Source organism: Aptenodytes patagonicus, chromosome 19 (assembly GCF_965638725.1).
Source record: "Aptenodytes patagonicus chromosome 19, bAptPat1.pri.cur, whole genome shotgun sequence".
Taxonomy (NCBI): domain Eukaryota; kingdom Metazoa; phylum Chordata; class Aves; order Sphenisciformes; family Spheniscidae; genus Aptenodytes; species Aptenodytes patagonicus.
This window is the reverse complement of record NC_134967.1, coordinates 2,796,952-2,824,122: the sequence shown is the minus strand read 5'-3', so window position 1 is coordinate 2,824,122 and position 27,171 is coordinate 2,796,952. Positions and strand designations below refer to the sequence as shown.

At 55.5% G+C, this 27,171-nt stretch overlaps 1 protein-coding gene across 1 annotated transcript; it reads left to right on the top strand.

Moving 5' to 3' along the window:
- Positions 1-25: 25 nt before the first annotated feature.
- Positions 26-26,333, top strand: FHAD1 (forkhead associated phosphopeptide binding domain 1). The gene is given in 30 exon segments (XM_076356102.1): positions 26-140; positions 378-584; positions 3,485-3,755; positions 4,922-5,013; positions 5,325-5,555; positions 7,271-7,394; positions 8,232-8,362; positions 9,797-9,862; positions 10,252-10,356; positions 10,796-10,903; positions 12,203-12,286; positions 12,672-12,824; positions 13,212-13,407; positions 14,824-14,894; positions 15,220-15,357; positions 16,241-16,348; positions 16,563-16,652; positions 16,887-17,112; positions 17,630-17,711; positions 18,016-18,131; positions 18,970-19,129; positions 19,468-19,576; positions 20,101-20,150; positions 20,152-20,254; positions 20,961-21,096; positions 22,006-22,133; positions 22,517-22,612; positions 23,445-23,665; positions 24,652-24,817; positions 25,942-26,333. Coding segments are annotated over 30 exon segments (3,951 nt in total). The 5' UTR covers positions 26-41; the 3' UTR covers positions 26,026-26,333.
- The last annotated feature ends 838 nt before the right edge of the window (positions 26,334-27,171 follow it).

Here is a 27,171-nt window from a genome sequence, read left to right as displayed (position 1 = left end):
GTTGGGTTTTTTAACGCGAGCCTTGCAGGTGAAGGAGCTGGATGATGCAAGCCTTTCTAAAGAGTTCGGAGGGATGTTTTCAGCTGAAACCGCACACGACGACAATAGGCAGGCACGAAGGGTCCGACATCGTCCTGCAGGTAGGGGCGAGGAAGCCGCCCAGCCCCTGGGCAGATGCGTGCGCTGGGCGTAAAACGGACGGCGGTTTGGATGCAGGGAGGAGGATGCGCTGGAGTCCTCCGTGCCAAGCGTAGGGGCTACCAGCTTGTTTACGCAGGGATGTACAGCAAGCAGAGGGGAGCTTGGCAAATCACTAACAAAACCTGAGCTGCTTGCTGGCAGGTTTCCCCGTGTTGCCTGTTGATTGCCCGTGCCAGTCCGCAGGTGTAGCAGATCATCACGCAGCCCTCGAATTCGCCGCCTCGGACAACAGCTTCGTCCTTCAGGACTTCAACTCCCCCCACGGCACTTTCGTCAACGGCTGCCAGGTCCAAAACGCGGCCGTGAAAGTGAGTCCGGGGGATATCCTGCGCTTCGGCTCAGGGGGAGCATCCTTCCAGCTGGTGGTGGGCGCTGCTGCCCAGGTAAGGGTGGGCGCTGCTGCCCAAGGAAGAAGGGTGGATGGGGCTGCCAGGGAAGGGTGGACGGGGCTGCCAGGTAAGGGTGGGCACTGCCGCCCAAGGAAGAAGGGTGGATGGGGCTGCCCGAAGAAGAAGGGTGGGCACTGCTGCCCAGGGAAGGGTGGATGGGGCTGCCCGAAGAAGAAGGGTGGACGGGGCTGCCCAAGGAAGAAGGGTGGACGGGGCTGCCCAAGGAAGAAGGGTGGACAGGGCTGCCCAAAGAAGAAGGGTGGATGGGGCTGCCCAAGGAAGAAGGGTCGATGGGGCTGCCAGGGAAGGGTGGACGTGGCTGCCCAAGGAAGAAGGGTGGATGGGGCTGCCCGAAGAAGAAGGGTGGGCACTGCTGCCCAGGGAAGGGTGGATGGGGCTGCCCGAAGAAGAAGGGTGGACGGGGCTGCCCAAGGAAGAAGGGTGGACGGGGCTGCCCAAGGAAGAAGGGTGGACAGGGCTGCCCAAAGAAGAAGGGTGGATGGGGCTGCCCAAGGAAGAAGGGTCGATGGGGCTGCCAGGGAAGGGTGGACGTGGCTGCCCAAGGAAGAAGGGTGGATGGGGCTGCCCAAAGAAGAAGGGTGGGCACTGCTGCCCAGGGAAGGGTGGACAGGGCTGCCCAAGGAAGAAGGGTGGACGGGGCTGCCCAAAGAAGAAGGGTGGATGGGGCTGCCCAAAGAAGAGGGGTGGATGGGGCTGCCCAAAGAAGAAGGGTGGACGGGGCGGCCCAGGGAAGGGTGGACAGGGCTGCCAGGGAAGGGTGGACGGGGCTGCCCAGGGAAGGGTGGGCGCTGCTGCCCAAGGAAGAAGGGTGGATGGGGCTGCCCAAAGAAGAAGGGTGGGCACTGCTGCCCGGGGAAAGGTGGGGTGCTGCTGCCCAGGGGAGGCCCCGGGAGCAGGAGCAGGCTCCCAGGCTCGTCTGGGTGATCCTCGGGAAAGGCGTGGGGGGGTGGGGAAATTAAAAGCTTGAGCTCCCTCTGCTGAAGAAACTCGGGCAGTTCGGTAGGGAAAAGGAAAAGCACGGGACAGGTTTCCCAACAGCAAGTTGCACATGAGCAAGGTAGGTGTGGAAAATGTCCTTTTCCTCTATTTGCATTTTACGTTTCCTCAAAAGCTACTTACTAACAGAGAAGTTTGCTGTTGGATCAAACCTAGAGCGAACTAAAAGGTGCGGCCCTGACCGGTGCTTTGCTTGGCAGCAGCGTGCGTAGCTGGAGATACCGTGTTGTTCTGCACAGCGCGGCCAGAGCATCGCAGCTGCCCTTGGAGCGCAAGAGAAATCCAAAGCAATTGTAAACTTGGAAAGAATGTGGTCGAACGTAGTGGCAGTCTCCTGCCTCCGGGAAAAGAACGGTTTAGGGACGTCTGTGGAGGTCATTGAGCTTTTGGGTTATCGTACAGTTAAGGATTGATAAGTTCCAGTATTATTTTTATTATTTTGGCTCCTTAGGAATACAAGAAAATAGATACTGAGACAGAGTACCAAAAAACTGCGTGTGTAGCGTGCCTGGTAGTGGGAGTCGCAGAGCCTGGTCTCTTAGCAGTGCCCGTGTATGAATAAAACTTGATTGGAGTCAGCCAGTTTGTGAACCCAGATACTGGGTTTGGAGGTCTTGGCAAGATTCCTGGTGTGGCAAGCTGACCTGCTGAATCCAAAGTTGTCCAGAAAGCCTTGGCCAAGAGAAATTCAAAAAAATTCCCAGATGCGTGATGAAGCCGGAGCAGCTGGGGTGCCAGTGCTGGTTAGGTAAATTTGTTGTCGCTGGAACCGTCAGCATTTTAATTTCCAAAATTATATGTGCGGGATGCACCCAGAAAGCAGTTTTGCACCGTGACGCAGAGGAAGCCCTGTGGGTGCCTCTTCATTGCTCTGGGCTCTGTGGGTCCTCCTTTGGTGGAACGGCTTTGAAGCCTGACCCTGCTGACTGCAGAGGGTAAATCACCTCTGCGTTGCACCCTGTGAAGTGTTTATGGTGTCTAATACAGGGAGATCCCTCTCATTTTCAGTAGTATTAGAGGAACACGTTGTAAAGAAGGAGCAACACCCAGCTACGAGTCACATCCCTGCAGTGCCTCAGAGCGCAGGACAAGTGCCCAGAAAGGGACAGCGTAATGCTACGGTGGAATCCAGCCGCGAGCAAACGCCCAGGGTAGCATCATTAGCAAAAGCGACAGGGCTTAGACGGGCTCTGGGAGAAGGCAAGGTGCTGGACTAGTGGGGAGCGTGCGCTGGGGGTTTTGGCTCCGTTGAGGAAAGATGCCAGGACAACAGCCGGGTGTTGGAGGTCCGCATCCAGGCCAGGTCCCAGGCCACGCTGGCGGATGTTTAGTTCCGTTTAGTTCAGCCCTTGTAATTGAGGGCTACGTGTACGCCGACGTATGAGACTTTAATGGTGGTTTGTCTCTACCGTGCTGGAAAGCTCTGCTCATAAGGAGAATAGCAGATAGCGTCCTAATTGCATGTCTGACAGGCCCAGCGTAAGGTCTGATGGCAAGCCAGGAGTGCCATGAGAGGCTCCGGTTCAGCACGGTGAGTGGGAGAAATGACAGGGTAGGACCGCTTGTGTGTGAGCCAGGAGAGGCGTGAAACGAGGGCTTCCAGATTTTGCAAACGACATGCAGAATTAGGGTAATCAAATCTAGAGAGAGAGGGAAGAGCTCAAAAAGCAGCAAACCCCAATAATTTCTTTCGATTTCAGCAAAATATTTGGGATTCCTGATTTAAATCTGATACTTGGGCAATGGAAATGGGAAAGGACTAAAATTCTGCTTCCGCTCAGATCTGTGCCTGGGTTTTGTATGACAGAATGCGCGCACATCAGGGGCTAAAAACCCTCCTAGAATCTTGCTGATATTGTGGTCTTTTTCCACCGCAGATGTCCTATCCCCCCGTGAAACGTCGCACAGCGTGGACCGGGCAGCTCCAGTTGGTCGCAGAGCCCAAACCTTCGGCTCCTGCATCTCCTCCCCACCTCCCCTTGCTGCAGTGGCAGCATCCCCCCGGATCTCCCGACAGCTGGGCTCCTGGAGTAGCCGGCCACGTGCCCCATCCGCCGCTGCGGAAGCGACCCGTGAGTGCCTGGGCTAGGAGCATGGCCACCGCCGTCCCGCCGGACGCTTTCAGCAGGACCTCCGCGGTGAGGCCAGGTACTCCCCGATGCCAAATGTGGTGGTTCGTAGCCTGGTGTTGTCTCTGAGCAACTTAGCGTTGAGTGGAGTTGATCCAAGCAGAGGCAGTTTTGAGAAGTGACGAGTGTCGGCAGCAATTGGGCGCGAGTCCTTGTCCAGTGGAGCTAATCGCAGACCGTGGGTGGTTCTCGGTGGCGTTTAGGTCAGTTAAGAAATGGGCTGTGACATTCAAAGGGGAATGCCATTGCCCTCGTGGCCGAGAGTGACATTTCCTCTTCCTTTTTTCCTTGTGTGTGATCGGGAAGGGCAATGACTAACTTCATCTGCAGCGGTGACTCATGCACCTATTCCTGTCTCCTGTTTGAAGTGATGTTTTTTTCCTCCTTTGAGGTGCAGTTACTGGCCGCCTTGAGTGCAGGAACTTTAAACTAGGTTCACAGCTGATATGCTTCTGAAAATAAAGTATGCAATAGCGGTGGAGCAGAGGCAAGGCTTTGGGGCAATCGTACAGCTGGAGAACGAGACTTTTGCCATGAATGTAGCTTGTTATGGCCTGTTACACAATCCGGTTGTTTTTCTGGTTTGAGGTTGGGTTGTTTGAGCAGTCATAAGCAATACAAAGTCAATAGTGAAGTGCCAAAGTACAGCTGGTGCTCCAGAGCAGAGGCAGTACCGTGCAGCCCCAGCAGCATCGCTGAAAGACGCGTGCACGGGCAGAATTTGAAATTGCAGTGAAGGTAAAGGGAGGGACGCACGCGCTCCAAGTTAGCACGTACTCATTTGATTCTGGGGAAATAGAGCCAAAAGGATCCACATGCGCTAACTGCAGTGAGCATAGCTATTCACACGCGGGAAGCCATAAAAGCATAGCCTCTTTCTGTGGGGCTGGGCAACGCTGAAAAATTAAAGGAGCCTTTGTCTGCTGTGTCTCTGCTGCCCTTGAGGCCTTTTTGGTTCCCAGAGGTGTATTATTCCTCTCCGTTGTGCAGACTGTTTGCACTGGTGTCTTTTCAGTGCCAAATGGTTTCTCTTTCGGTTGGGAACCCAGTTCGTGGACTGTTAAAGTAGCTGCTGCCTTAGAATAGTTTTGAGACAAGTGAGAGGGATGCTGCAAGAAGCGTTACTGCTGCCTGCAACCAGTTCTCGTGCTGACGTTTGCTGCTGTGGTGTTTGCTTTCTTCCAGTCTCGACCAGCGTCTCGGGCGATGGTGCGAGCGGTGTGGGGGGAGCCCCTTCCCTGGGGACTCACGACGCGGATTCCTTCCCGCAGGAGAAGGTGATGCCGGGGAAGGTGTGAGGGACGCCATCCCTGTCCTGGTCCTTGGCAGAGCAGGCAAACCCTGCCAAAGGGTTGCGTGTCCGACCGCGAGTCCCAGCAAGGTGCAGGGACTCTCACCAAAGGGGACTGCCCCCATGGATGGGGACTGCCCCCATGGATGGGGACTGCTGGGTGGACGGAGGACATGGGCAGGGTGGGACATGGGAAGCCAGGGCGAGCACGTCCCAGCAGTCAGTGGCCATGAATCGGTACCCCCCGGTGTCTCCGTAGCCAGAGTGTGACAGACAGCACCCGTAATCTGCCCGCAGGGTGAAAAGCTGCTGCGACTGGAGAAGGAAATCGGTCGCCTTTCTGGTTTGGAAACAGAATCAAAGCAGAAAGATGCAGTGATAAGAGATCTGCAGGATGAGATTGCAGCGATGGCAAAGACCCTGGCTCAGGCGGCGGCGAGGAACGAGGTAGAGCTGACCCAGAAGCTGCTCACGTTCGACCGAGAGCTGGGAGCCAAAACGGAGGAGATCAAAGCCTTGAGGGAACAGGTACTGAATGCTTCAATAGGCACCGAGCAGGGAAGATACCTCTCTGATACAGATGTACTTTTAGTTTAACACCCAGTTTTTAGGAGAAGCAGGTTGCATGTCTGAAACCAAGGGAAATGAGGGAGGGTTTTTTTTTTTTCTTCCAGTTGTTTTGTTTTGCACATTTGCTTGCTTTCTGTGCAAGTTTCCCTTAAAGAAGCTGGTAAAGAAATATCCCATGTATGTGGTAGGATCTGTAATGCTGCGGTGGGGAGGGAAACAGAAGCCTAAGCAGCCTTTGGTGGGGGAAAGGCACGCATGACGACCTCGGGCCAGGCAGCCGGACCCCTTGCTTCCCCCTCGCCCCAGGAAGGGACCGGGCAGTTGCGTTTGCAGGGGGAATACCCCTCCCAAAGGCAGCGCAGCCCCTTGGCATCCTGGTGAAAATAGGCGGCTGGGTAGAGGAGAGAGGGCTTATAGTTGTCATGTCCAGAGGTATGTTAATAGCACGCCCCTACGTTTTATGAGACCTCAGAAAATGTCCTGGAGAGACAGTGACGGAGTCCTCCTGAGTGTCCTCCTGAGTATCCTCCGGCGTGGGAAAAGGGTCAATCTGAGGTGTCGGTCCAAAGCGAGACACGCAGGTCAGAGGCCGGGCACCTTCGCCAGCCCATCCCGGCTGCATCCTGCCCTCCCATATCATACTGGGTCTGAAGGAGGCTTTGAAATGCTTTCTGCTTGTCCTGACTGGCAGGGGAGGTTTAGATTGGCAGGGGAGGTTTAGATTGGATGTAAGGAAAAATTTCTTTACTGAAAGAGTGGTTAAACATTGGAACAGGCTGCCCAGGGAAGTGGTGGAGTCCCCATCCCTGGAGGTATTTAAAAGACGTGTAGATGAGGCGCTTAGGGACATGGCTTAGTGGGCATGGTGGTGTTGGGTCGACGGTTGGACTCGATGATCTTAGAGGTCTTTTCCAACCTCAATGATTCTATGATTCTATGACTGTCTGTCGTGAAGAGCAGTTTGAGAGAGGCAGGCTCCTGTTGGAGAACAGGCGATTGGGGTGCTGTCAGCATCGCTGCTGTTACTGCGCCGAGATGAGACGATGTGCTGTGCCTGTCTTCCCGGCGGCTTTCCTTTCTCTGACAAAAGCCTCTTCCACCTGTGGGTTCACTCTTCTATGCCCTCCAGTAATTGCTTTGTGAAACCGGTCATTTGAGCGGTGGGAAGCGCGTTTGTGCTGTCTGCGCGTTGTCTGCGGGGCGATGTTAGCTGAAGTGGTTATAGCACAGGCTATTCCCCGCTCCCCATTTCCAGTAGGGACCGTAAAAACTGTCTCTGCAGCAGAAATGCGAACACGAGTTATTAGCAGCTCCAGCTCTGCGTTTGTGGTAATAAATATATATGCCCTGAGAAGGCGATAAATCTGCTGGCGTTTCTGCCTGTGACCGCGTTAGCAGGGTCACCCAGCCCCAGCCATGGATTCCCAGCATGGTGGGCAGCGGGAGACAGTGCTTCTCCGTGCCTTTTATATTAGGATTCGAGTGTGAACGGCCAAAATGAACTTAAGGTCATCCTATCCGAAGCAATGGCTGCTGAGAGTTAGTCGAAGATGTTAAAGAGTAACCCCATCAAGAGCGTGACCCGGAAGCGCTAGATTTCCCCCTCCGAAGGGGGCTGTAATAAAGTTAATAAGTGATCCGGCGAGGAACGCGGGTGAATCTGTGTTTTGCAGATCAGCAACCTACAGAAAGGCTCGAGCCAGGTTTTCAGCCATTCCCTCTACGAAAGAGACCTGGAGATTGGAAGGCTGCGAAAAGAAAGCAAGAAGTTGAAGAGGGACCATGCTTTGGCTGCAGGTATTGTATCCCTGGAGCTCCGTGTTGGGGCACGAAGCTGTTTGGGACCGGCTCTTGATACTGAGTGAGCATTGGCAAAACTGTCCGGGCAACAAATGAATTGTAGCGGCTCGTGGAAGTCATCCTACCTCTGATTCTGCGTCCTGAAGCTCTGCGGGAGTTGCAGGCAGTGTCTGACATGACGAGTGCCCCTGGAGTGAGGGACAGCGTGGGGACTGAAGGCAGGGAGTGATGGGACCGAGAGCTTTGTTAGGGGAAAAAAAAGGCTCAAGCACTGATTGCAGGAAAGGTTCCGAGCCGCTCGAAAGCGGTGCTGTTTAATGGGCTGCCGTGCACCCCGTGGGGGAGATCTGCCCACCCGAGCTGCTGCGGGGCTGCACCTGGCTGCGAAGGCCACCTCGGCCCGCAAGCCTTTTCCCATGGCCTTTACCTCTGCCTTTATCAGGCACGAGGAATGTAATGCGTACACAAAATATTGGCTTTCATAACGCATTCAGATTAACAAAACTGTTCTGCTTGATTTCATTGCCCGAGGTAGGGGAGCAGTATCGGTGCTTAGCAGAGAGGAGGCGTCAGAGCTGTGGATCTGACACAGTAACGCAGCAAAAACGGATTCGTAAGAGCTGCTCATCCTCCGGGGAGCATGTGCTGCGAGGCCCCGAGGAACTTGTTAGTGGCGTTGTCACGGAGCGATGTCCAGCACGGCGTGCCAAAAGCCAAATCCGCCTTTCAAGTCTGACAGTTGTCAAAGAGGGAGGATTGGCCACTCAGCGGCTAGAGAGAGGGCTTTTGCAGGGATGCGCTTGGGTAGCCTCTCACCGGAGTTGTTTTTCTCAGGTCTAGTGACCAGCCTGCAAAGGGAGATTGCCGGCAAGGAGCAGAAAATGCAGCAACTCAAGCAAGATGTTGAAAAAATAAAGAAGGAAAGCAGAGAAAAGGACAATCAGCTAGCAGTCGTGTCTGCCAAGGTGAACGTCCCTAACGATGGGCTCAGTAACTTACAGTCTCACGTATGGATTAATGTGGGAAACTAGGATGAGAAGGGCCACGCTTCTCTCTGTTAAGGAGCGTAGCAGCTACTTGTGTGGCTGTTTATCGGGGCAGTTGTAACCCGAGGGTCCTGGCTGCACCCAGATAGAAGTCGCAGAGCTGTACCACTGGGCCGTAGCAGCGATGGGGCTGCGGTTTTGTCTAGGTGCCGTGCAATGCCCACGGAGCGGTGTCGCCTTCCCCAGCTGAATCGCCCTCCTTGTTCCGCATTCAGGTAGCGTGTGCCCTGGATTTCTGTGAGCACAGTAGCTGTTTGTAGGCAAAAAGCACTCGTGCCAAGACCCTCCCGAGGAGCCATGGAAACTCCGTCTTCATGTGGCTCCCTGCAGCCCAGCCTGGTTCTTCCCTTAAAGGGAGCGGCCTGTGCAGCAGGTTGTTCCTCTGTATTTGCAGCTCCCTCCTCAACTGGCAGAGCTGCATCTTCTGCATAATAAGCACAGAGCAGGCGCTGCGCTTCGGCTGGCTGACTAGGGCACTCTTCCAGGAGATTTCAGTGATTCACCGTGGATTTTAAGTAATGGAAAAGATACGGGGGGGCCCCTGGCGTGCAGGCAGAGGTCACCGCAACTGCCAGCCTTTACCTGGCTGAGCATCCTCCCCGAGCAGCTCTCCGGAGATGAACGATGTGGATCAACCCTTTAACGGGTGGAAAGGGGATATGTATGAGCACTCGAGCCGCTGTGTGCGGGAGGGGGCCCAGGCGTCCCGGGGAGCATCCTGCTGGGTGCCTGGTGGCACTTGGTGGCCCACAGCGTTCGTGTCGAGGCAGAGAGCACGTCCCAGAGCATCCCTCTGTGGTTTTCCCCGCTCTGTGGATGCGGGAAGGTCCGGAGGGAGGCCGGAGCTGGTGCACGTGGGCTTGCGGGAGAGGCACCCGGGCGCTCGGGGCAGGCAGAACGGGGTCGGTCTCTGAAACACCGACACCCTGAAATGCAGAACTGAAAGGCACAGTTTGATACAGTGATGATTAGCCTGGAAATGGCTGTTACCATCCCAGTCAGGTTACCGTGGATGTTTTTAAGAAGCATTTGTTTCCTTTGGTCCTTTCTCCCCATCCCTGTTATACTATTTCTAAGGCCAGAGGAATTTCTGTCTGTCAGGTACTCCCTGCAGATGTTTGTCCTTCTCTCAGCCAGGCAATGCTTTAATACGGGCATTTCCAGGTGCGGATACTCTTGTGTTCTCAGTGCCTTGATGGCCCCATCATGGGCACTCCACCACCCGTTAGGTATCTGAACTCTTAGCTGGGCTGTAGCGCTGAACTATGTGTTGACGTTTGCTGCAGAAGTGACGGTATCTGCCTGCCCTGATGATTTTTTTTTTTCCTTCCCCTTGGTTGCCATTCATTCCAGTGCTCTAGAATTAAAGAAGAAATGAAGCATGAACTTGGAGAGCGAGAAGTAATTGCGTGCCGAAATGTGAGTCACAAGTCACTTGGGGTGATGGAGCACACGGGAGAGCAGCGACTGCAGGAATGCATCACTGAGAGAATAATTAACTGGGCATTTTAAGGGAGTTGTTTTGAATCCGGCTCCTGTAATAGAAGGCCCCTAACATGCAAAATGAACCGGAGAACGTAAACGCCTGTAAAAATTGTAACACCGCATTACGATGCAGGAGAATGGTGTCAATAATAAGATTGACATTCCACTTGAAAGCCAATCTAACTGCAGTAAATATAGCTTAGAAGAAAATTCCAGGGTAAAGGAAATGGGGAAAATATATTGGTTACCAGTTAAAATCCTCCAGAGAGGGCAACGTCCAGCCCCTCTGGTGAGACCCTGTTGCTGTTCCGGGACTCTTGCAGCGCATCGGGGAGCTGGAACGCGACCTGGAGGGGCTGCAGGGGGAAATCCAGAAGTATTGCGCCGAGCAGGAGAGCATCCGAAACCAGCTGGCCGAGAAAGCCAAGGTAACCATCCGGCTGTGGGGTATGCGGCGGAGGACAGGGAGGGACCTCGGCCGCCTGGCACGGGTGGCAGACACGTGGGACGAGGGCCAGCGAGCCCCAAGCACGCAGGCTGTGCAGGCAGAGGGTCAAAATGTGCTGAGCTATTCCACGGACCCCGAGGGAAGAAGGTAACTTGTGCAGCAGAGACTGCCCTACGCGAGCGGTGTGTTAGAAAGTCAAGGATGGGTGACGGCCCAGGCACCAAACCCAGGCAAAAAGCGGCATTAAGTGTCCGATGCTGCAACCCCCCTCCCCTGCAAAAGGATTGCTCCTTGTCTCCTGCTATTTCAAAGCTATATTTGGAGTCATCTGATGTGAATAGTGGATAGTTGGGGTAAAAGTGCTGACGGCGTGATTTTCTGGTATTGCTTTTGATATGCAAATGCTCTCGTCGTTGCAGGCTGAGGAGGAGCTGAAAGAAGCCTGTGCCAGGCAAGCTCTGCAGCTGCAGGAGATGGGGCGCAGGGAGCGCCTGCTGACAGCCGACGTGGGGCGGGCCAAGGAGCAGGTAGGGAGGAGGCAGGGATGGGAGCATCCTGCAGTCTGGGCTGAAGGCAGCACAAGTACCGGTTTTCCCACCGGGAAGGACATCGTGCTTGAGTGCAGGAAAGGAAATGGGGAGGCCTGAGCACCAAACCCTGGCACGGGGCTTAACTTGTCGTCGGGTGCAGTATAATAGGCTTATCCACAGGATTTGTGTAGGCATCGCAGGAGATGCAGCGAGTTTAATAGGATACAGAAACGCGCTATGCTCTGTAATTTTAGTCATGCTGTCCCGGACCCATGCAAACCCTCCTCCGTGCCTAGGTAATGCTGCTCCGGGCAGAGACAGCTCTTTGCAGAATAACATCGTGCCAGATCAGCAGGATAAAGCTGTGCTTCGCACAAGAAGGTCGTGCTCCCCCCCCTTAAACTGCAACACAGAGTTTTGCTAGCGTGAATTTTTTGCTAGCGTGAATTTGTTAGCAAACTCAGTCAATGAGAGGCAGAAGAAGCTATGAGCTGTTTGATTACATGTTTGGGAAACAACCCCAGGTTTTGTGCAGCGTGGAGCCAAAGGGCAAGCTCAAGCTTTCAAGGACAGATGGAGATTTTTGGGTCTGCGTGCTGCCACGTAGGTTAGCACAGGGACAGCCATGTGTCGAAGCCCCAGGAGGAGCCAGCACCAGCTGCGATACAGAAGCGTGGAGCGCTAACCTCAGTGGAAACGGTTGTCATCTCCTGCAGAGAGGCTGCGGGTGGCATCCCCAGCTGTCCCCAGCCTGCCCCAACTGTTTCACAGGAGGAAATAGGAATCAGCCATCGGAAATCCCCGCTGGCGCGCGGGGTGGAGAAGCTGCCTAGCTCGGTTGGTCCGTCCTTTGCAATTTGTACTGGCCCTGTGTCATTGTAATCCTGCCACAGCAGTAGCAGGGCAGCAGGAGATGTTCAGGAGTCATGTTGTCCTTGGTGGCGGGGAGCCGACAGCCTCCCGCGTGCGTGGTACCGGTGATTACACCTTGCACCTTATAGGCAAAGTAACGGATGTGATTGAGCGCAGTGCCTTGCTGCCGGCGGTGTGTGAGCCGTCGGGGTCAAAGGGGGGGAGTCAGGGAACCCTTGCAAAGTTGCACGGTGAAAAAGGCGCGTGAGCTAAAGCGATGTCCTGAGGGGAGGGCAGGAGCGTGCACGGGGCCTCGGTGTCGGAGATGGCAGGCACCGGGACGCCCTTTGCACTGATGTGTGCAGGGTTGGGTAGAACAGACCAGCAGAGCTGATATCGACTCTCTGTGTGGTTTTTGTTTTCATGTGTCGATCTCTGCTGTAGCTGGAGTCCTTCAAAACCCAAGTGATGCGAGTCTGTTCTCCCGCAGCGGCAGGCGTTGCAGGGAAAGCCGTAACGGAGCAGCAGGTGAGTTTGGATACCAGCACACGGAGATGCTCGGTGCCTCCGAGACTGGCGTGGCTCGAGTCGGCCACCGCAGAACGGCTGCGGTGCCTACTCCGTGCACAGCAGTGCCGGTAGTGTCCAAGCTTCTCCAGATTATAAGTCGTGCCACAGCTATCGCAGGTTAATGACACAGTTCCGTGATGTGAAGGAGACACGATCCTTTTTGTCCGCCAGAGCTTGGATGGAGTCAGTGGGCTGCAACAGGGAGAAGCCCAGGAGTCTGACGTGGCTACCAGCCTGCAGCAAGTCTCAATCATTGCTCGCTGAGATGATCTATGGTCCCTCAGCTGAAAAAGGGTATTAATATAATGCCTTATTCTCCTCTTCCTTCGCTTGCTTTTGCCAGGTGATAGAGAAGGTCAGGCAGATCTCTGACGAGAACCAACAAAGTCATGAGAGAGAGAAGCGTCTGCAGGAGGAATTAAGCTCCAGGCTCTCGAAGGAAAAGGAGGTGTCTGCAAACGTTGAGGTGTTCAAGAAATCCCTGCAGGAGCTCCAGGTCAGTCCTTTAAATACTGATGACCAACTGGCAGCCAGGAGATAAGTGGCACAGGGCATTTTTTTGGCCGGAGGATAGGTCGGAGAAAAGATACGCTTGTGCACGAGCGCTAGCCAGCGCGCGCAGCTCTCCAGATCAGTGAGAGGTGAGTGCAGCCCCAAAAAGTGTTGGTTGGAAAGAAATAGGAGGTGTCACAGAAGTGTGTCCTCCCCTGGGCCTGCCAGGAGCCGTTCCCACCAAAGATATCGGCCCGGGAAGTGTCGTGTCATACCAAAGTGTTCACGTGGTTGTACCCAGGACTTTTTCAGAGATGTTGTGTTATTTGCCAAGTCCCAGAAACCCACTAACTGTGGAGGCTAGCTTGGTCACCGGTTGTATTTTTTCCAGGCTTGCCTGAGGAGCTCCTGCAGCAGCGACAACCTGCGAGGGGAGCTGAGGAGGCTGGAGGCAGTGTCCCTGGACCCCTCTGTCTCGGTCATCGGGGCGGCGGTGGTGGAAATGGCGCGTGTCCCCCTGTCCTGGCTGGAGGGTGCGGAGCGGCTCCTGGCCAACGTGGGGATGGACGTGCGCGCCTCCGGCAAAGGTCCGTGTCCTGCTGGGTGTCCCTGGGAACAAACCTGCTCCAGGTGGGATGTCTTAGCTAGCCAGCCATAGAGGAGAAAGGCCAGCGTGAGTCACCGCTTGGGGATGCCAGGCCCCCACGTAGATGCAAATCTCGGGCAGTTTGGGCAACTAAGAAACCTGCTCAGGCAGCGTGCATGCTCTTATTCCCTGCCTCTGCGGCACCGGTCACCCCGTGTAGCCAGTGCCACGCGTAGGACTCTGGGGGGGGGGTTGTCTGTGGGATGCGATGTCTGCGTGTGGTGGGCCTGATCTGCTGACATTGCGGTTATTCAGTCAAAGTGGGGTTTGCCTTGGTGGCATATAAGAAACACTTCTTGGCCGCGATTGCTGGCCGAGATCTGAACCCCTTGTCTCGAGGTGACGAATTACTTTGTTTTTCCTTTCCTGTGCAACCCCTGTTGTGGAGCGGCAGAGCAGCCACCGTGTGTAGCTTGCCAAAAACAAGTTTAGGTGAAGAATGCGTGGAAAGCAAAGCGTAGGTCTGTGTCAAAGCATCATGTGTTGTGGAGTGTCACTGCAGAGGAGTAATGGCTCTGACGGCAGCGTGGGAGGGGGAGCATCGCTCTCACGGCAGCACTGAGCATTGCACAGGGGTGCAGGACGTGCCGTGTGCTGGGCGGCAGCGGGGTGGAGCGGAGCGGTGTCGGCGAGGAGCTGCGAGGCCGCTGTGGTTAGCAGAGTGGTAATTATAGCACCAGGAGCATCGTGCAGCAACGAGCCATCTTTGGCTCTTGCAGAAGTGTCAGGCTTAGAGAAGACGGGGTGATGCAGCAAAATGGGTGACAGCGTGCGACAAGGAAAATGTAGTCTCCCGGTGAGAACAGGCATCTGGGCTGTGTGCACAGTCAAGCTCCCTTCCAGCGATGCCTCGGCAACAGCAGCGATCTCCCAGGGGTGGGAATGTGCTGTGGTTCCAGTAAGTGTGGAGGGGCAACCCTCGGCTGGCCCCTAGGAGCCTTTCCGAGGGGATCTCTGAGCCTGAATCCCGTGGCAAGAGGCTAGTGAGGGTCTCTGGGTGCAAGGCGGAACTGTTGCCCCCGGGTCTCTCCTTCCCCGATAGCCGATGCCAGCGCATCCGCTGCCCCAGCCTGGGAGGGAAGCCCGCATCAAGTGTGTTTTCTGGGTATCCCAATGAGTGCAGGGGGTGACTGTGTGGGAAGTTAGTGGCGGTCCCTTCTCCTCCCTGCTGCCTATGGAGGAACGTGGACCCCCACCATCAGCCGAGGGGGGTGAGGCCAGGGCTTGAAGGTCAGCGGTGGCCAAAGCAAGTTTTGCAAGGAGGCAAGCGGCGTCCCCAGGCCTCCGAGGATGCTCCAGGTGGTATACGTGGGCTGTGTGAGCACCCCGCACAGCGAGACTCCGTTGGCTTTTGCAGGGTTGTTGGCTGCTCTCGGGAGATTGTTGGAAAACAGTCAGGAAACTGCACAGAGGAATCGAATGTTACAGGTACAGAAACGTGTATGTACGTAAACCGAGTTGATTGGGGATCTTTCTGTCGGTAAACACGACGGTAGTCCTAAGCGAGATGGTGTGGTACCCGAATTGGGAATGTACGGCAGCAGAGGTCCCTGGGTCTGCAGTAAATGCAGGGGAATGGAGGAGACGGAGCCCGCTGTCAGCGTGTCGGTGTCTGTATCCCTAATGCGGCAAGGATGGAGGGTATATCCCGTTTTTTGAATCGTTTGTTAGTGAATGTGCACAGGATGTTTATTTCTTGCCCTGCTGCTAACACGCATCCTTTAACACCTCGGTATCTGCTGTTTCCCCGTAGGCCCAATTAGAGAGGGCCCGGGAGTCGCAGGCAGCTTTGCTGCAGGAGCACGTGAAGGAGCTGGAAGCAAAATACGAGCAAGACCTACAGATAAAAATCAAGCAAATTATATTGGAAAAGGACAAGGAGAACAAAGAGGTACGGTGGCATGGTGGTTTTTTAGGAAAATGACTGTTATGCAGGAAAAATAGGTGTCTGTAATAGTGTCGCCTAGTGAGAGGAAGAAGTCTCTAGCCCCGAACTGCCTAGGTGCAGTCCCAAGAGCCTGGATATCAGATGTTGAAGCGGGTGATTTTAACTCCCCGAAGTATCCATGGTGGAACTGGAAAGCATCTGGGTAATGGCAGGATGCGCTGCTGCCGGTCAGTCCCTGGGAGAAAGCGGAAAGCAAGGAGCATCATCCAGATACGTGAGCTCAGCAAGGCATTACATTGTCTGTAGTGAATGGAATGCAAGCGCACGCAGACTTCCTCGCAAGCCTTTTGCTCCCTCCCTTCCCCATGCTGAACACCTTTTAGGTCTGTTTTGGCTGGAAAAGTATATCCCCTGTGGAGCAGGGGGGGCAGCAGCCTGGCAGGTTCTCGCTGGGTCACCCTCAGTCCCGGGGAAGCCCAGGTCATCGAGCCGATGGCGCGGGACATAGTGTTAGTAAAGGTGCGAATCGGTGTTTTGCTGCATGTCGTGATGGGGACAGCATGTCGTAGTGGTCTTGTAAGACAGTTTCTAGCGTGCTGCTGTGTCTGTCGCTTCGGGAATGGTTGTTTCCCGGCATCGCGTTTTCTGAGGAGGCAGGTGAGGAGCAGCTAAGCGGCTCCTCCTTGGTCCCTCTGCTGTACCTTTCCCCAGGCGCTCTCGTCCCCTCCCTCATTGAGACACCTCGTGTCCTGCCAAGGTGTTCTCCCGCAACACGCCCCTGCTCCAGAGCAGTGACCCTCCTGGTTGCTTTCCTCATTGGGGTCGGGGTCTTTTGCCTAATGGTATGATTTTTTCTGTACTGAAACTATGGGCTGTCAATTCTCAGATTCTGGAGAGCGCTGTCGCCAAGGAGAGGGACAAGTGCAAGCAATCCGTGGAAGAAGAAGAAAAGAAGATCCGAGACCTGGAGAGCCACCTGAGAAGCGTGACTGAGGTCAGTGGCACGCACGGGAGGTAAAGCAGAACTGCTCACACTTGGAATAAATAAATTTGAAAGTGCTCTGTAGCACGGTGGTCCATTTGGTCAGGGGGTCATCAGTGGACTGTGGGTTTTCCCCCCCCCAAATACACATAGATGCATATCTGCAGAGAGAAAGGTGGATTCTTGCAAGCTTGTTAACTTAATTACTGCTAATTTCCTCGTGTAGGCAATAGCAAGGAAGTCGGAGGAGCAGGAGGTTACAGACTGCAAACTGAGAGAAGCTGTGCACAAGCTGGAGGAAGCCGCGACGCGAGAGGTAGTTCCAACAACCCTTGTGTGCAGAGGATGTGGCGTAGATGCGGTTTCGGTGAAGAAGGCTTCCCCGGTCCCTGCTGATGAGGGGGCAGGGCACTGCAGCCTCCCCCCTCCCTGAAATCCTTCCCTTCCCTCTGTCCTTCTGACCGCTAGCCAGGAGAGATGATGCTGATCATGATCCCAAAGGAAAACGCACGCAACGCTTCCAACCGAGATCACGCGTCTTGTTTCCTAGATGGCGTTACAGCAGCAGGTACTCATGCGAGACGAGCAGCTCAAGACCATTCAGGAGGAGAATGAGTTACAGAGGCAGAAACTGCAGGAAGAAATAGTGGAATATAAAGAGCAAAGCAAGCAGCATTCTCTGACAATTGTGGCTTTAGAGGACAGGTTGCTGGAGGCCAAGCAGCAGCAGAAGACACTGGAGGAGGAAAATGCAGCGCTCGTGGAAAAAATGGAAGGTAGCTAAGGGTTGCATGGGATGAGTCCGTACTGGGAACTTTCTCGGTTAATGTGAAATTTAGAGAGAGATGGAGTAGTGCATTTGCTGCTATGGGAAGCATTGAGCAAGGTGTTGGTTTGAGGTTTGCCTGCACACAGGACGAGCTCCGTGAGTCCCTGAAGAAGCCATTTCACAGGGAGTTGCACTATATTGTTCTGTGGCTTCGGGGACTGCTGGTAGCATGCCACGGTCGTAGACACGGCTTTCCCACTGGAGAAGGGGTCTTTGCTCTCTAAAGCGATGAGACTGGAGCACTTCGGGCTGCACCCAGGCATAAGTGATCCTGAGCAAGGAAGGATGTAAGGAACTGCCCAAACACTGTTGGAACTGGGCCCTAAGAGACACGGGTTCCCAAAAAAGATGGTCCTCAGTCTTCAAAGCTGTCGTGAAGGAGAGGATATATGTAGCAGAAGCAAGCAGGCCAAACGTGTATGCGTTACAAAGAAGTAATTGGCCTCTGTTATCGTGTCCTGTAGGGTTTCGGGGTGATGCCCGCAAGTCGACATCGGGAGCTTGGCTGGAGGTTTCTCCTGCCATGGACTCGCACAGTTGTCTGAGGTAAGCAGCACTTGCTGATGGTGGTCTTGTTCAGAGGGGCTTTTGCTAGGCTGAGATGGTCTTAAGTGCATGTAGTGTCAAAGCGATGCCGAACAGCGATCTGCTGTCCCGTCCGGATGGCTCCAGGTAAGAGAGAGCGAGCTGGCAAGTCCCAGCGCCCCAGGCATGAACCCAGGGGACTGAAAGGCAGTTAAAAAAGTCATGTGTGTGTATTGATCGTGAGATGCAGCTCAGGAAGGCGTGCGCAGGCTCTGTGAAATGAGTCTTTCAAATGCACTCTGAGATTTGCAATTATCTTTCTCAGGAAATTCAGGGAGGAGCTGGCGGCGGCGCAGAGCGTGCTCCTGTCCAAGGAGGCCGTCATCGCCGGACTAACCAAGGAGCTCGCGGAAACCAGAGCCAGGATGTCGGACATGAGAGGTGGGTGAAGCGTACTGCGTGGTTTCCATCTTCCCACCCCTCTTCCGAGCAGTAACAAGGGTAGGTACTCGTGGGCACACGCAGATAATGGGAAATAAATGTCACCATCCTAAAGCAATGCTCGGGGCAAAGCAGGCGGTCCGTTCCCTTTGGGTAGGTGAATTCCTCCCTGTCCTTGGCTAAGCGACAGCAGTGATGGTGAGGGAGGGTAACCAGATGGACATCGGGTGGACAAAACTGAGGCCATCTTTCTCAAAATCCCACCGGTGGGCCCCTTTGGGTCTAAGGTAGCCTAAGCCGGTAGACTGGGAGAGCCTTGTCCGGGATTCCTCAGTGGGCATGGTTGTGCTTTGGGGAGGCTTTATGGGAGTACCCAGCAGAGCGGGTGTAAATGAGCCTGAGCCTGGAAACTAAGGGATGCGTGTGGCTTGCTCTCGCTGCCTGTAATGGTGCAATGTAAAAGTAGGGACAGTGCCTACAAGGAAGGTAAGAAGGTAGAAGTCTGCAAGTCGGGCCATGCTGGCGACCCCGTTCTTCTCCAATCTGCAGGAAAATTGCCATAGCAGGTGGTTACTCTGGCATAGGCCCACACAAAAAGACTGCTCTTGCACTGTGATTTAGTAAAGCAAGGTCTGTTGGCACGGCCCAGGATCTGAGGGCTGCTATCGAGGGCAGGGCGAGGGTCTGCGGGGCCAAGCTCCATTATCGCTGACAGCCCCCGCGAGGGTGCGCTGGGAAAAGGGGACGTATCCGTGGATGTCGTTTCACTGAGAACTGCGGATCCCCCAGGGCTGGGTGATGAGACAGCCAGAAACCCATGAAGCTGGTGTGTGCCTAGGGGAGCTGAGCGAGGAGCAGAAGGTGGAACTGGAGCGGAACCTGCGCCGGGTGAAATGCCAAGAGCGGGAACTGAACCTGCTCAGAGAGAAGCTATCCCAGATGTCCAGCCTCGCGGAGAAGAAGGATCAAGCCCTGAAAGCAGCAGCTCAAGAGTTAAGGTACGCGCCGCCGTGACCTGAGGCTCTGCAAAAGCTGCTCTGTAGATTCCCAGCAACTGATGGCATTTAGGTATCTCCCCCGGAGCAGAAGGCAAGTCTGAGAGCATCAGAATTGAGCTCGGCAACGTTGTCTCTATGGAAGTGCCATGTGAACCGAAACGGGGGTTTAGTGGAGCTCATGCCAGTGGACGTGTAACTAAGTCACTTGTAACTAAGTGAATGTTCCCACCCACGCTGTGGTAGTCATCGGTGGGTGCTCAGGGTGCTGCTCTCCGCAAGCTGTTTGGGCAACCTTCATCCATCACGGTGTCCCACAACAGTCTTGTCTCTTGGCACAGGCAAGCCCAAGCCGACTGTCAGGCGCTGAAGGATGCCTCCCGAGAAACGGCGGAAAAGCCGGAGGATGCTCCTGGGACGCCAGTGCAGGCGGGTGAAGCCTCCGAGAGGGTAAGTCCGCACAGAGGCTGCCGAGGTCTGGGTTTGCTGAGAGTATTGGTCACGCACACGGTGTTTCTCAGCATTGTGGTGAGACCTGTCCATGCCCGGCCAAGCCTCAGGTCTGCTCAAAGCTGGCTGAAGGCAGAAGCGCAGGATCGCCGGCTGCCCTTTCCCTAGCCAAGGGCTGCCTGTGCTGCCTGCAAGCCGGGGTAGCCGTGCTGGCAGCGTTCCTGTGCAGGCATTGCTGCTGGCTAATGAGCTGATGTTTGTACAGCACTTTGGAGCCGTGAAGTGTTGTGTGTGCTAATGGCTGCGATAATTGCCAATTAGAGGAGATAGCAGCATAGGGAAAGATCTGCAAGCGTTCTCTCCTTTTCCCAACCTTGCTCAGCCATAGACGCTGGCTATATTGGCGACACAGAAGCAATTATAGGGTTGAACGTGCAGGAGTAGAGGTAGCTTGTTGCACAGGACAGGAATAAATGCTCCTTGTCCTCCTGTGCTGAATTCCTCTTTCATTCCCCCGGTGCTAGAAATGGGAAGAACTCAAAGGTGGTTGCAGCAGCAGATGGAGGGACTGTAGAAATCGTACATCCTGTACCGCAACAGTGGCAGACAGCGTGCCAGCGAGGAAGGCTGGATGTGTGGGGGCCAAGCGGTGACTCACAGCCAGATGACGAGCGGGAGGTATCGCTCGTCCTGTTCTGCACGTAGCGATGGGGAAGGGAAGCGCAAAGCGCTGGAGGTGCAGCCCAGCCAAAGCCGCGGTTCAGGAGCAAACCACGTCTCGCCGAGCAGCGCCGCGGGGTGACGGCTGCCAGACCCGAGCGGGCAGTTTGCAGCCAACATTAGCTGTGCGCAGGGTGTGATGATGGGCCTGCCCCGTCCCAGATTTTTGGATGTTCGTCATAATGCAGGAAGCTGGATGGGGCTGGAATAGGGAAATGCACGTGTCTGTGTGCACGGGTGTAGTTTAAAAGAGAATAATGCATGAGAACGTGTATAAATGCAGGCCACAAAGTGTGTCAGTATTTGTGCATAGAAAACAGTAAATGCTCCGCGGTAGCACAAAGTGCAAGAGAAAAATGCTGACATGGCCATTCAGAGCGGTGCACCATCCCTCTCCCAGCTCTCTGGAGCGTTGCAGGGCTTATGTCCTCACCGGAGTGCGGCTGGTGCAGCGGAGCATGAAAAGGGGGTCTCTGACGCTGCTCTTCTACCTCACAAATCCACAGAGAGAGGGCGTAGGGTGAGACGCTCCACGGGCTTTGCTCTTGGCGCATGCCAAGTGACCAGCATCTTTCGGCGAGGCTGCGTTTAAGCCAGGTTTAAGCTGAGCTCGTGTTGAGCCAGATGCAGTCTGGGCGAGAACCGGCTGGGCTGCTTCTTCCAGGAGCCGGCGTTGGACTTGGCCGACCTCGGCGCAAAATGCCGAGGCCTCAGGCACGAGGAAACGATCCAGCGCCAAAAAGAAGGCTTGGCCGAGCTCCGGGAGAGAATAAAGATGCTGGAGAAGAGGCAGTCCTCAGGTAAGCGTGGCTGTCACTAGAAAGGGAAGATGCATCCATTTGCCTTTGGCAGACCCCGGGGTCTGTGCCGGTGGAGCACGTAATGCTAGGGAAGGCGCAATGGGCTGTGCCAGGGGCGTAGGCTCTTCACTTGCGACGGGCTCAGGCTTTTCCCTTGCAAAGTCAGCTCTCCCGTGCATGCACGTTAATCCGCGCAGGTGACAGGAAAACAGCTCTGAAGAACCCGCAGTGCAGCTACAGGCCTTAGAAAGGCACTTGGTGTCGTTCACAGGCATCAAGTGTTGGTAAGCGTATACGCGTGAGGAGGTGGCATTTGCAGGAGTCAGCAAGGAGAGGCAGCTGGCAAAGGGTTTTGCAGCGGTAGCTGCTGTGCAGTCAGAGCCAGAAGCGAGCAGGCGCCCAGCTCTGTGCACGATCGCTCCCGCGCTCGGGTGCTGCTCTCCTCAAGGCAAGAGAGAGCAGCTGTCACCTAAAGGAACCGAGCCTTGGGTGTTGCGGTCTTGCAAAGCCTTGCAAGTACTGTACGCTGTGAGAATCTTCTGCTTGCCCTAACTCGTTCTCTTTCGGTCCCTTTCCGTCATGTATATCCCTGTATCAAGAGCAGTATGGAAAAGCAGTGCCATCTCTGTTAGAAGCTACAAGCGGAGTAGCAGTTTGCGGCGCAATCTCTGAATTGCCATCTGAAAAATAGGTCTGCATCCTACTTACGTAGAGAAAGCAATGCCCAAACACTCGGATAGCGATGTCCGCAGGGAAGGCTGGTGCAGGCTTTACTCCACAGCCTGTGTGTCTCTCCGTGCACGGTCTCCGTAAGGGGAAACCTGGCAAGCCTCAAAGTGGCTGAGGTATGAAGCCACAGCATGTCGTACGGAGAGTGGCACGACTCGGTGGGTGTTTGTTTGCCTCCAGCTGTCGTGAACAAGGGTTCGGAGCCGCTGGTGGTCCTGACGAAAGACTTACCAGAGAAAATAGTCCAGAAAACAGGTCTTGAGAAGGAACCTGCACCCGTGTCGGGAACAAAACTGAAGGCCGGCAAGGTAAGAAGGCAGTTTGTGGTTCATGGTGCTTGTGGCTTCCTTGGAAAAGTATTCCCTGGAATAGGGAGAATTAGGCTTTCAGGTATAATAACTGAAATGCCAGGGGGGAGAGAGAGGGAGGTGTAAAATCTGGCAGCGTGCAAGATGCAGCCTCATGGAAGGCGTTGCTTGCAGAGGGTATCGCAGCTCTGTAAGGAGCTGTGTATTGCCCGGCACCCTCGGCGCAGCGCTGCTCAGGGATGCCGCAGGCTGACCGGGGTGGGAGGCTTTGGACCGCGGCGTTGCCAGGGTGGTTTTCCCGTGCAGCGGAAGGGAGGCTCGAGGCAGCTCAACCCAAAGCCAGGAGACCTGTGGGCTCTGTTGCTCTTTCCCTGTCTGTGCAGGTTCCTGGCCACATTCCTAACGGGGGCTCGCATGGGGCCGCTGATGGGGCAGCGAGCTCGGAGGTGGCTGATGCGACGGACCTCGGCGAGAAGATGGTACGTCAGCGATAGACCTGTTAAAATGGTACCGAGCGCTCATAGAGGATAGATCGTTTTCAAACGCATTGCAGAAGAAAGTGATTGGCATCAGGGCTCCGCAGGAATGTGGTCGAGGATGAACTTGCTTATTGCAGGACCCAGGGCGCGCCAGGCATCTGCCAGGACACCTCGGGACCCCAGAACGTGCAATGGCGCATCCTTCTCCCCTTCCCACCTCCCCTCCCACCTTGGGAGCGTTCCCTTGGGCAGTCAGGGCTGATCCTCAAGGAGAGGTAGGGTTGGTGAGGACAGAGACCTTCACCAGCTTAGACACCTGCTAACTGATGCGAGAGAGGCTGCGGAGTGATGGAGGTGGCTGCCAGAGGGAGGTGTCCGTTGGTAGCGCACTGGGTGGGTTGTAAAAGTGGGTCTCTTCCCTCCGAAAAGGGCAGAAAAATGTCCAGCAGGGAAAATGGGTCATCTTGAAAAAGGAAAAATCCAACCCCAAAGAGTCGTGCGGCTGGGACTCGAACGCCAGGTGTGCACGGGGCTGGCCTGGAGCTGGGATGTGCTCCGGTGCGGTGTGTCACCTCTCCGAGTGCCTCCAAGCGTGCGGCCCAAAGGCACGGGTGAACCACAGCCAGCTGTATTTTTAGGAGCACTCAGAAAAGCTCGCCCAGGGAAAGCACACGTGGAAATTAAACAAAAGGGAAGGCACGCAGCAGTTTCCTTGTGACATTTTCATCTCCTCATTAGAGCAGAACGAAAGCAGATGGCTGAGCGGTGTGATGTTATGTGGCAGAGGAATTGGCAGGCCTAGTAAATAATGCATTCCCTGTTCTTCCTACAGTACCTTGACGTAATTGGTGCTCTGGGAAGCCTGATGAAGATGAAGGAGCTGTCAGGAATGCAGTCTCTGAAGCACCTTCCTCAGGAAGAGAGGGAAAAAGCGGGACTGCAGAGACGGAAGGACCTGGAGCTGCTGTACAATAAGATCAGGAACCTCAAGAGTCGCCTGGAAAGAAAAGAAGAAATGCTGAAAGATTACGAGGCCAGCGTGGAGCAGCTCAGGTGCCGAAAGGCAAGGTGGCTGTTACTGGCCACGGGTCCGAGTGAGACCGAGTCCTGGGATGCAAAATGATGGGGAACTCGGGGAAAGGAGCGGTGCAGCTCCTTGCCAGGTTGTGCATCCGCCTGGGACTGGTCGTGTTGTGGCCACAGTATAAAAATTAAGTGTTAGGAGAAAAAGAGAAATGTCCTCTCAGTTCTCTGCGATGATGCCTTGCAGGGCCCTACGCAGTTAAGCAGTGTCAGAGAAACCTTGGCAGACTCCCTAGCCAGGGGTGGCCGGACCCTGTGACAGCAGTGGCATCGGCTGGGGTGGAGGGACAGTGTCAGCAGGACCGGAGGCAGGCGTGGGAGCCGATGGGAAGGGCTGTCCAGACCGAAGGTGATGCTCCCGCTCCACGAGCTGCCGCACAAGGTTATGTGTTAGGGAGGAACTCCGTGGGCGCGCTTGTGCAAGCCCCGCTGCTGCTCGCTGCGCAAATGCAGAGGTCTTTGTGCCCGCAGCACCGGAAAAAGCGGTGTAGAAAGATATTTCTGGGCTGGTGTAAATAAGCTGCCGCATTCAAAGTAGGCAAGAGGCTTGATAGCAATCTCTAAGCCAGCAGTGCTGACACAGCCACCCAGAGTCCCTCTCCGGGCTCGTACGCTGAACAGAAGGGATCGCAGCCATCGCCACGTGTGGGGTGGGGTGGGTGTGAGGTGGGGGAAGCCTCAAAGAGGCAGCATCTTGGTCTCGGCAAAGGCAGGAGGAGAGGGGCTTTTCCGTGGCCTAAGGAATCGGAGCAGGGAAAACACTTGCTAAAACATGCGCAGGTCCTCCTAAGGTGGTAGCCGCTCTGATGTCCTTTGGCGTCACCCCATGGTGTGGGGGGATCCTAGGAGGGACGCAAGCGCGATATGATGTGGCTCGAAAGCAGTATCTCCCAGGCAGAGCCCAGCTGGGGGGCGAGGGGTCGATGCGGGTGACAGACACCTCCTGTTTCACACAGCCTGAACCAAGAATCCCTGCGAAGGTGCCAGGAGGAGATGTCCAAGCTAGAAGATGAAGCCTACAGGGAGGCAGAAGAGAAGGCTCTGCTGAAAGAGGCTCTGGAGAGGACGCAGCACCAGCTGAGCCAGGAGAAGAGGCTGCTGCGAGCGGCCAAACTGCACAAGGTGAGAACGCGGGAGCAGGTGAGCAAGGCCCACGAGGACACCGGGAGCCCCAGGAGCCAAATATCCCCGCGCCCGAGTGTTCGAAGGCAGGTCACGGTGGTCAGCAGGCACCTCCGAGTTCAGCGAGGTGCTTCAAGCTGTGTCTGCCCCGATGATGCAGGAAAGGCACGAGGGATGCATGGCACAGCCTGAACGCTCAGCTGTTGGTAAGATGCCCGAGGCAAGTCCTGCAAGTAGAAGGAAGGTGACTCCTGGTGTTATGCAGAGCCTTGCAGAGGACAAGGCGAAGGAGCCTCCAGGCTGTGCCCGTTCTCCAGAAGGCAGAGTTGGGAAGGCATGACGCCCTCCAGTCACTTGGTTGCACGCAATGGAGGCGAGGCGAGGAGGGACAAGCAAGCGAGCTGTCCGCTGCTGCAGAAAACGTCTCCCCTCGCAGGGGCAGGCCCGTGATTTTGCTCTCTCTGAGATGACCGCTCAGGAGGCGTTTGGTAAATGAAGAGCAGGGGTTGTGGTGAGAGACCCCCGGGGCATCAGCGGGCTGAAAGTTGCAAGAGCGTTGTTGGCTCTAGGGATGCATCTCTTGCGTGGGGCACCTCCGTGGTGTGCTTACTGCAGCCAGAAAGGCAAAGGAACCCAGCGTGGAGTCCCGGCAGAAGCTGAGAGCACTGTGTAACGCACTTACGTAGCTTTTGTGATCGGCTAGGAGCATGTGGTGGGTCTAGCGCAGTTTTCTGGCTGTTGAGTACCGCCGGGTGGCTGTGCCCTTCTGCAGCAGCGGTGGGGCAGACACCAGGCGAAGAGCTGGGAGCTCCGTGCGATACCCAACTCCCGCACTCCATGCAACAGCCAGCTCCATCTGTCAGGGACCCGGGATTTTGCGGTCGGTCTGACCGTCCCAAGAGGCTGGGCGTCCCGGGGCCCTGCTGCTCAGTCGGGCTCGGCTGCACGGCAGCATCCCCGCTGCCAAAGTTGGAAGGCGATGCGTGCGTAGGCAGCTGTATCGATGGGTTTGGGCCATGTAGGGCGAGGGAGGAGGGAAGGTCACGCACATCCCGCTGGCAGTCTGAAGGCCATGCCGAGCTCTCATGGGCGAACGTGGTGTTCAATGTCTCTCTCTTCTGCAGCCTGGAGCCAAGAAGCCTTTCTGCTCGGGAAAGCTGAAGGCCAAAGAGCGCATGGCAGAAGCCGTCAAGACGGGAAGCACATAGGAGAGGCACCACGTGGGCCTTTGGAAGGTGAAGGTCCGCAGTAGGAACGGGTCGTTGCACCGTGGACTCTAATGTTGGACATGGTACGAGGTGTGGGTGCGTTTTGAGGAGCCCCTGTTGGCATCCCATAGCTCCTGGGCGTGCTGGTGTGACTGTACGGTGTGTAGGACCTTATTTTCCCGCAGTGCGTGTCCCATACTGCATGGTGGGGTTTATGGCAATAGAAAAGGTGGTGTGGATACAGCCCAGTGTATACGTGTGTGTGTGTATATATATACGCACACGTGTGTGAATACAGCCCAGCGTATACAGTATACGTGTGAAGTCAATTGCGTGGGGTCTGTCCTGTCGCTGCTGAAGTGGCCTCGAGCACACGAAGCCTGCACGGCTTGAATTGTCCCTTGCACTTGCAACTCCCGCGTCCTCCAGTCCCCCCTGGTGTCACGGGGGGAGTTGGAGCATAAGGCACGATGCAGTATGGAAACGTAGCACCCCAGGAACACCGGAGCGCAGCGCTGACCGGAGCCGCGGTGAGCTGCCACGTAGTAACGGAAAGGAAAGAAGAGGAGCCACGTTGGCCGCGCTGGTATGTTACAGCAGCAGCGTGAGAAGGAGCCCGGGGAGACGAGAGCAAAGTCCCGGCCGGTTGGGATGGGGCAATGACAGGGGCTCGCTCGCCCACCCACTGTCGCCATCAGATGCAGTCCTGCTGCCACTCTTCCTGTTAGCAAGGGTGAGAGCAGACCCTGGTTTCTGGAAAGCAGCGGCATTTTGGGGAGGGGGTCTCTGCGGGGAACGGGCAGCTGCAGCGCACGTCGCCCCTGCAGCCGCCCTGCCTTTGCATCGCTCGGAGCAGTCTGTGCCGAGTCCTCTGCAGATCCTTTCAGCCGAGGATAGTTTGGATGTGAGCAAAACCTCAGGGCTTTGGTTTTTTGGGGGTTTTTTGGATTTTTTTTTTTTTTTTTTTAATGGGATAAAAAGGTCTAAAAGCAGCACAGAGGGGCTGCGGCTTGCTGATGCAGGAACCGCGTTGTCCGCAGGCGTGCTGTCGGGCAGAGCCTCCCCGGGGCGGCCGGGCACGCGATGGCCGATGCCTAATTTCTGGTGCGGACTGCGCGGTGAGTGGCTGTGCCGCAGGGCTCTGGT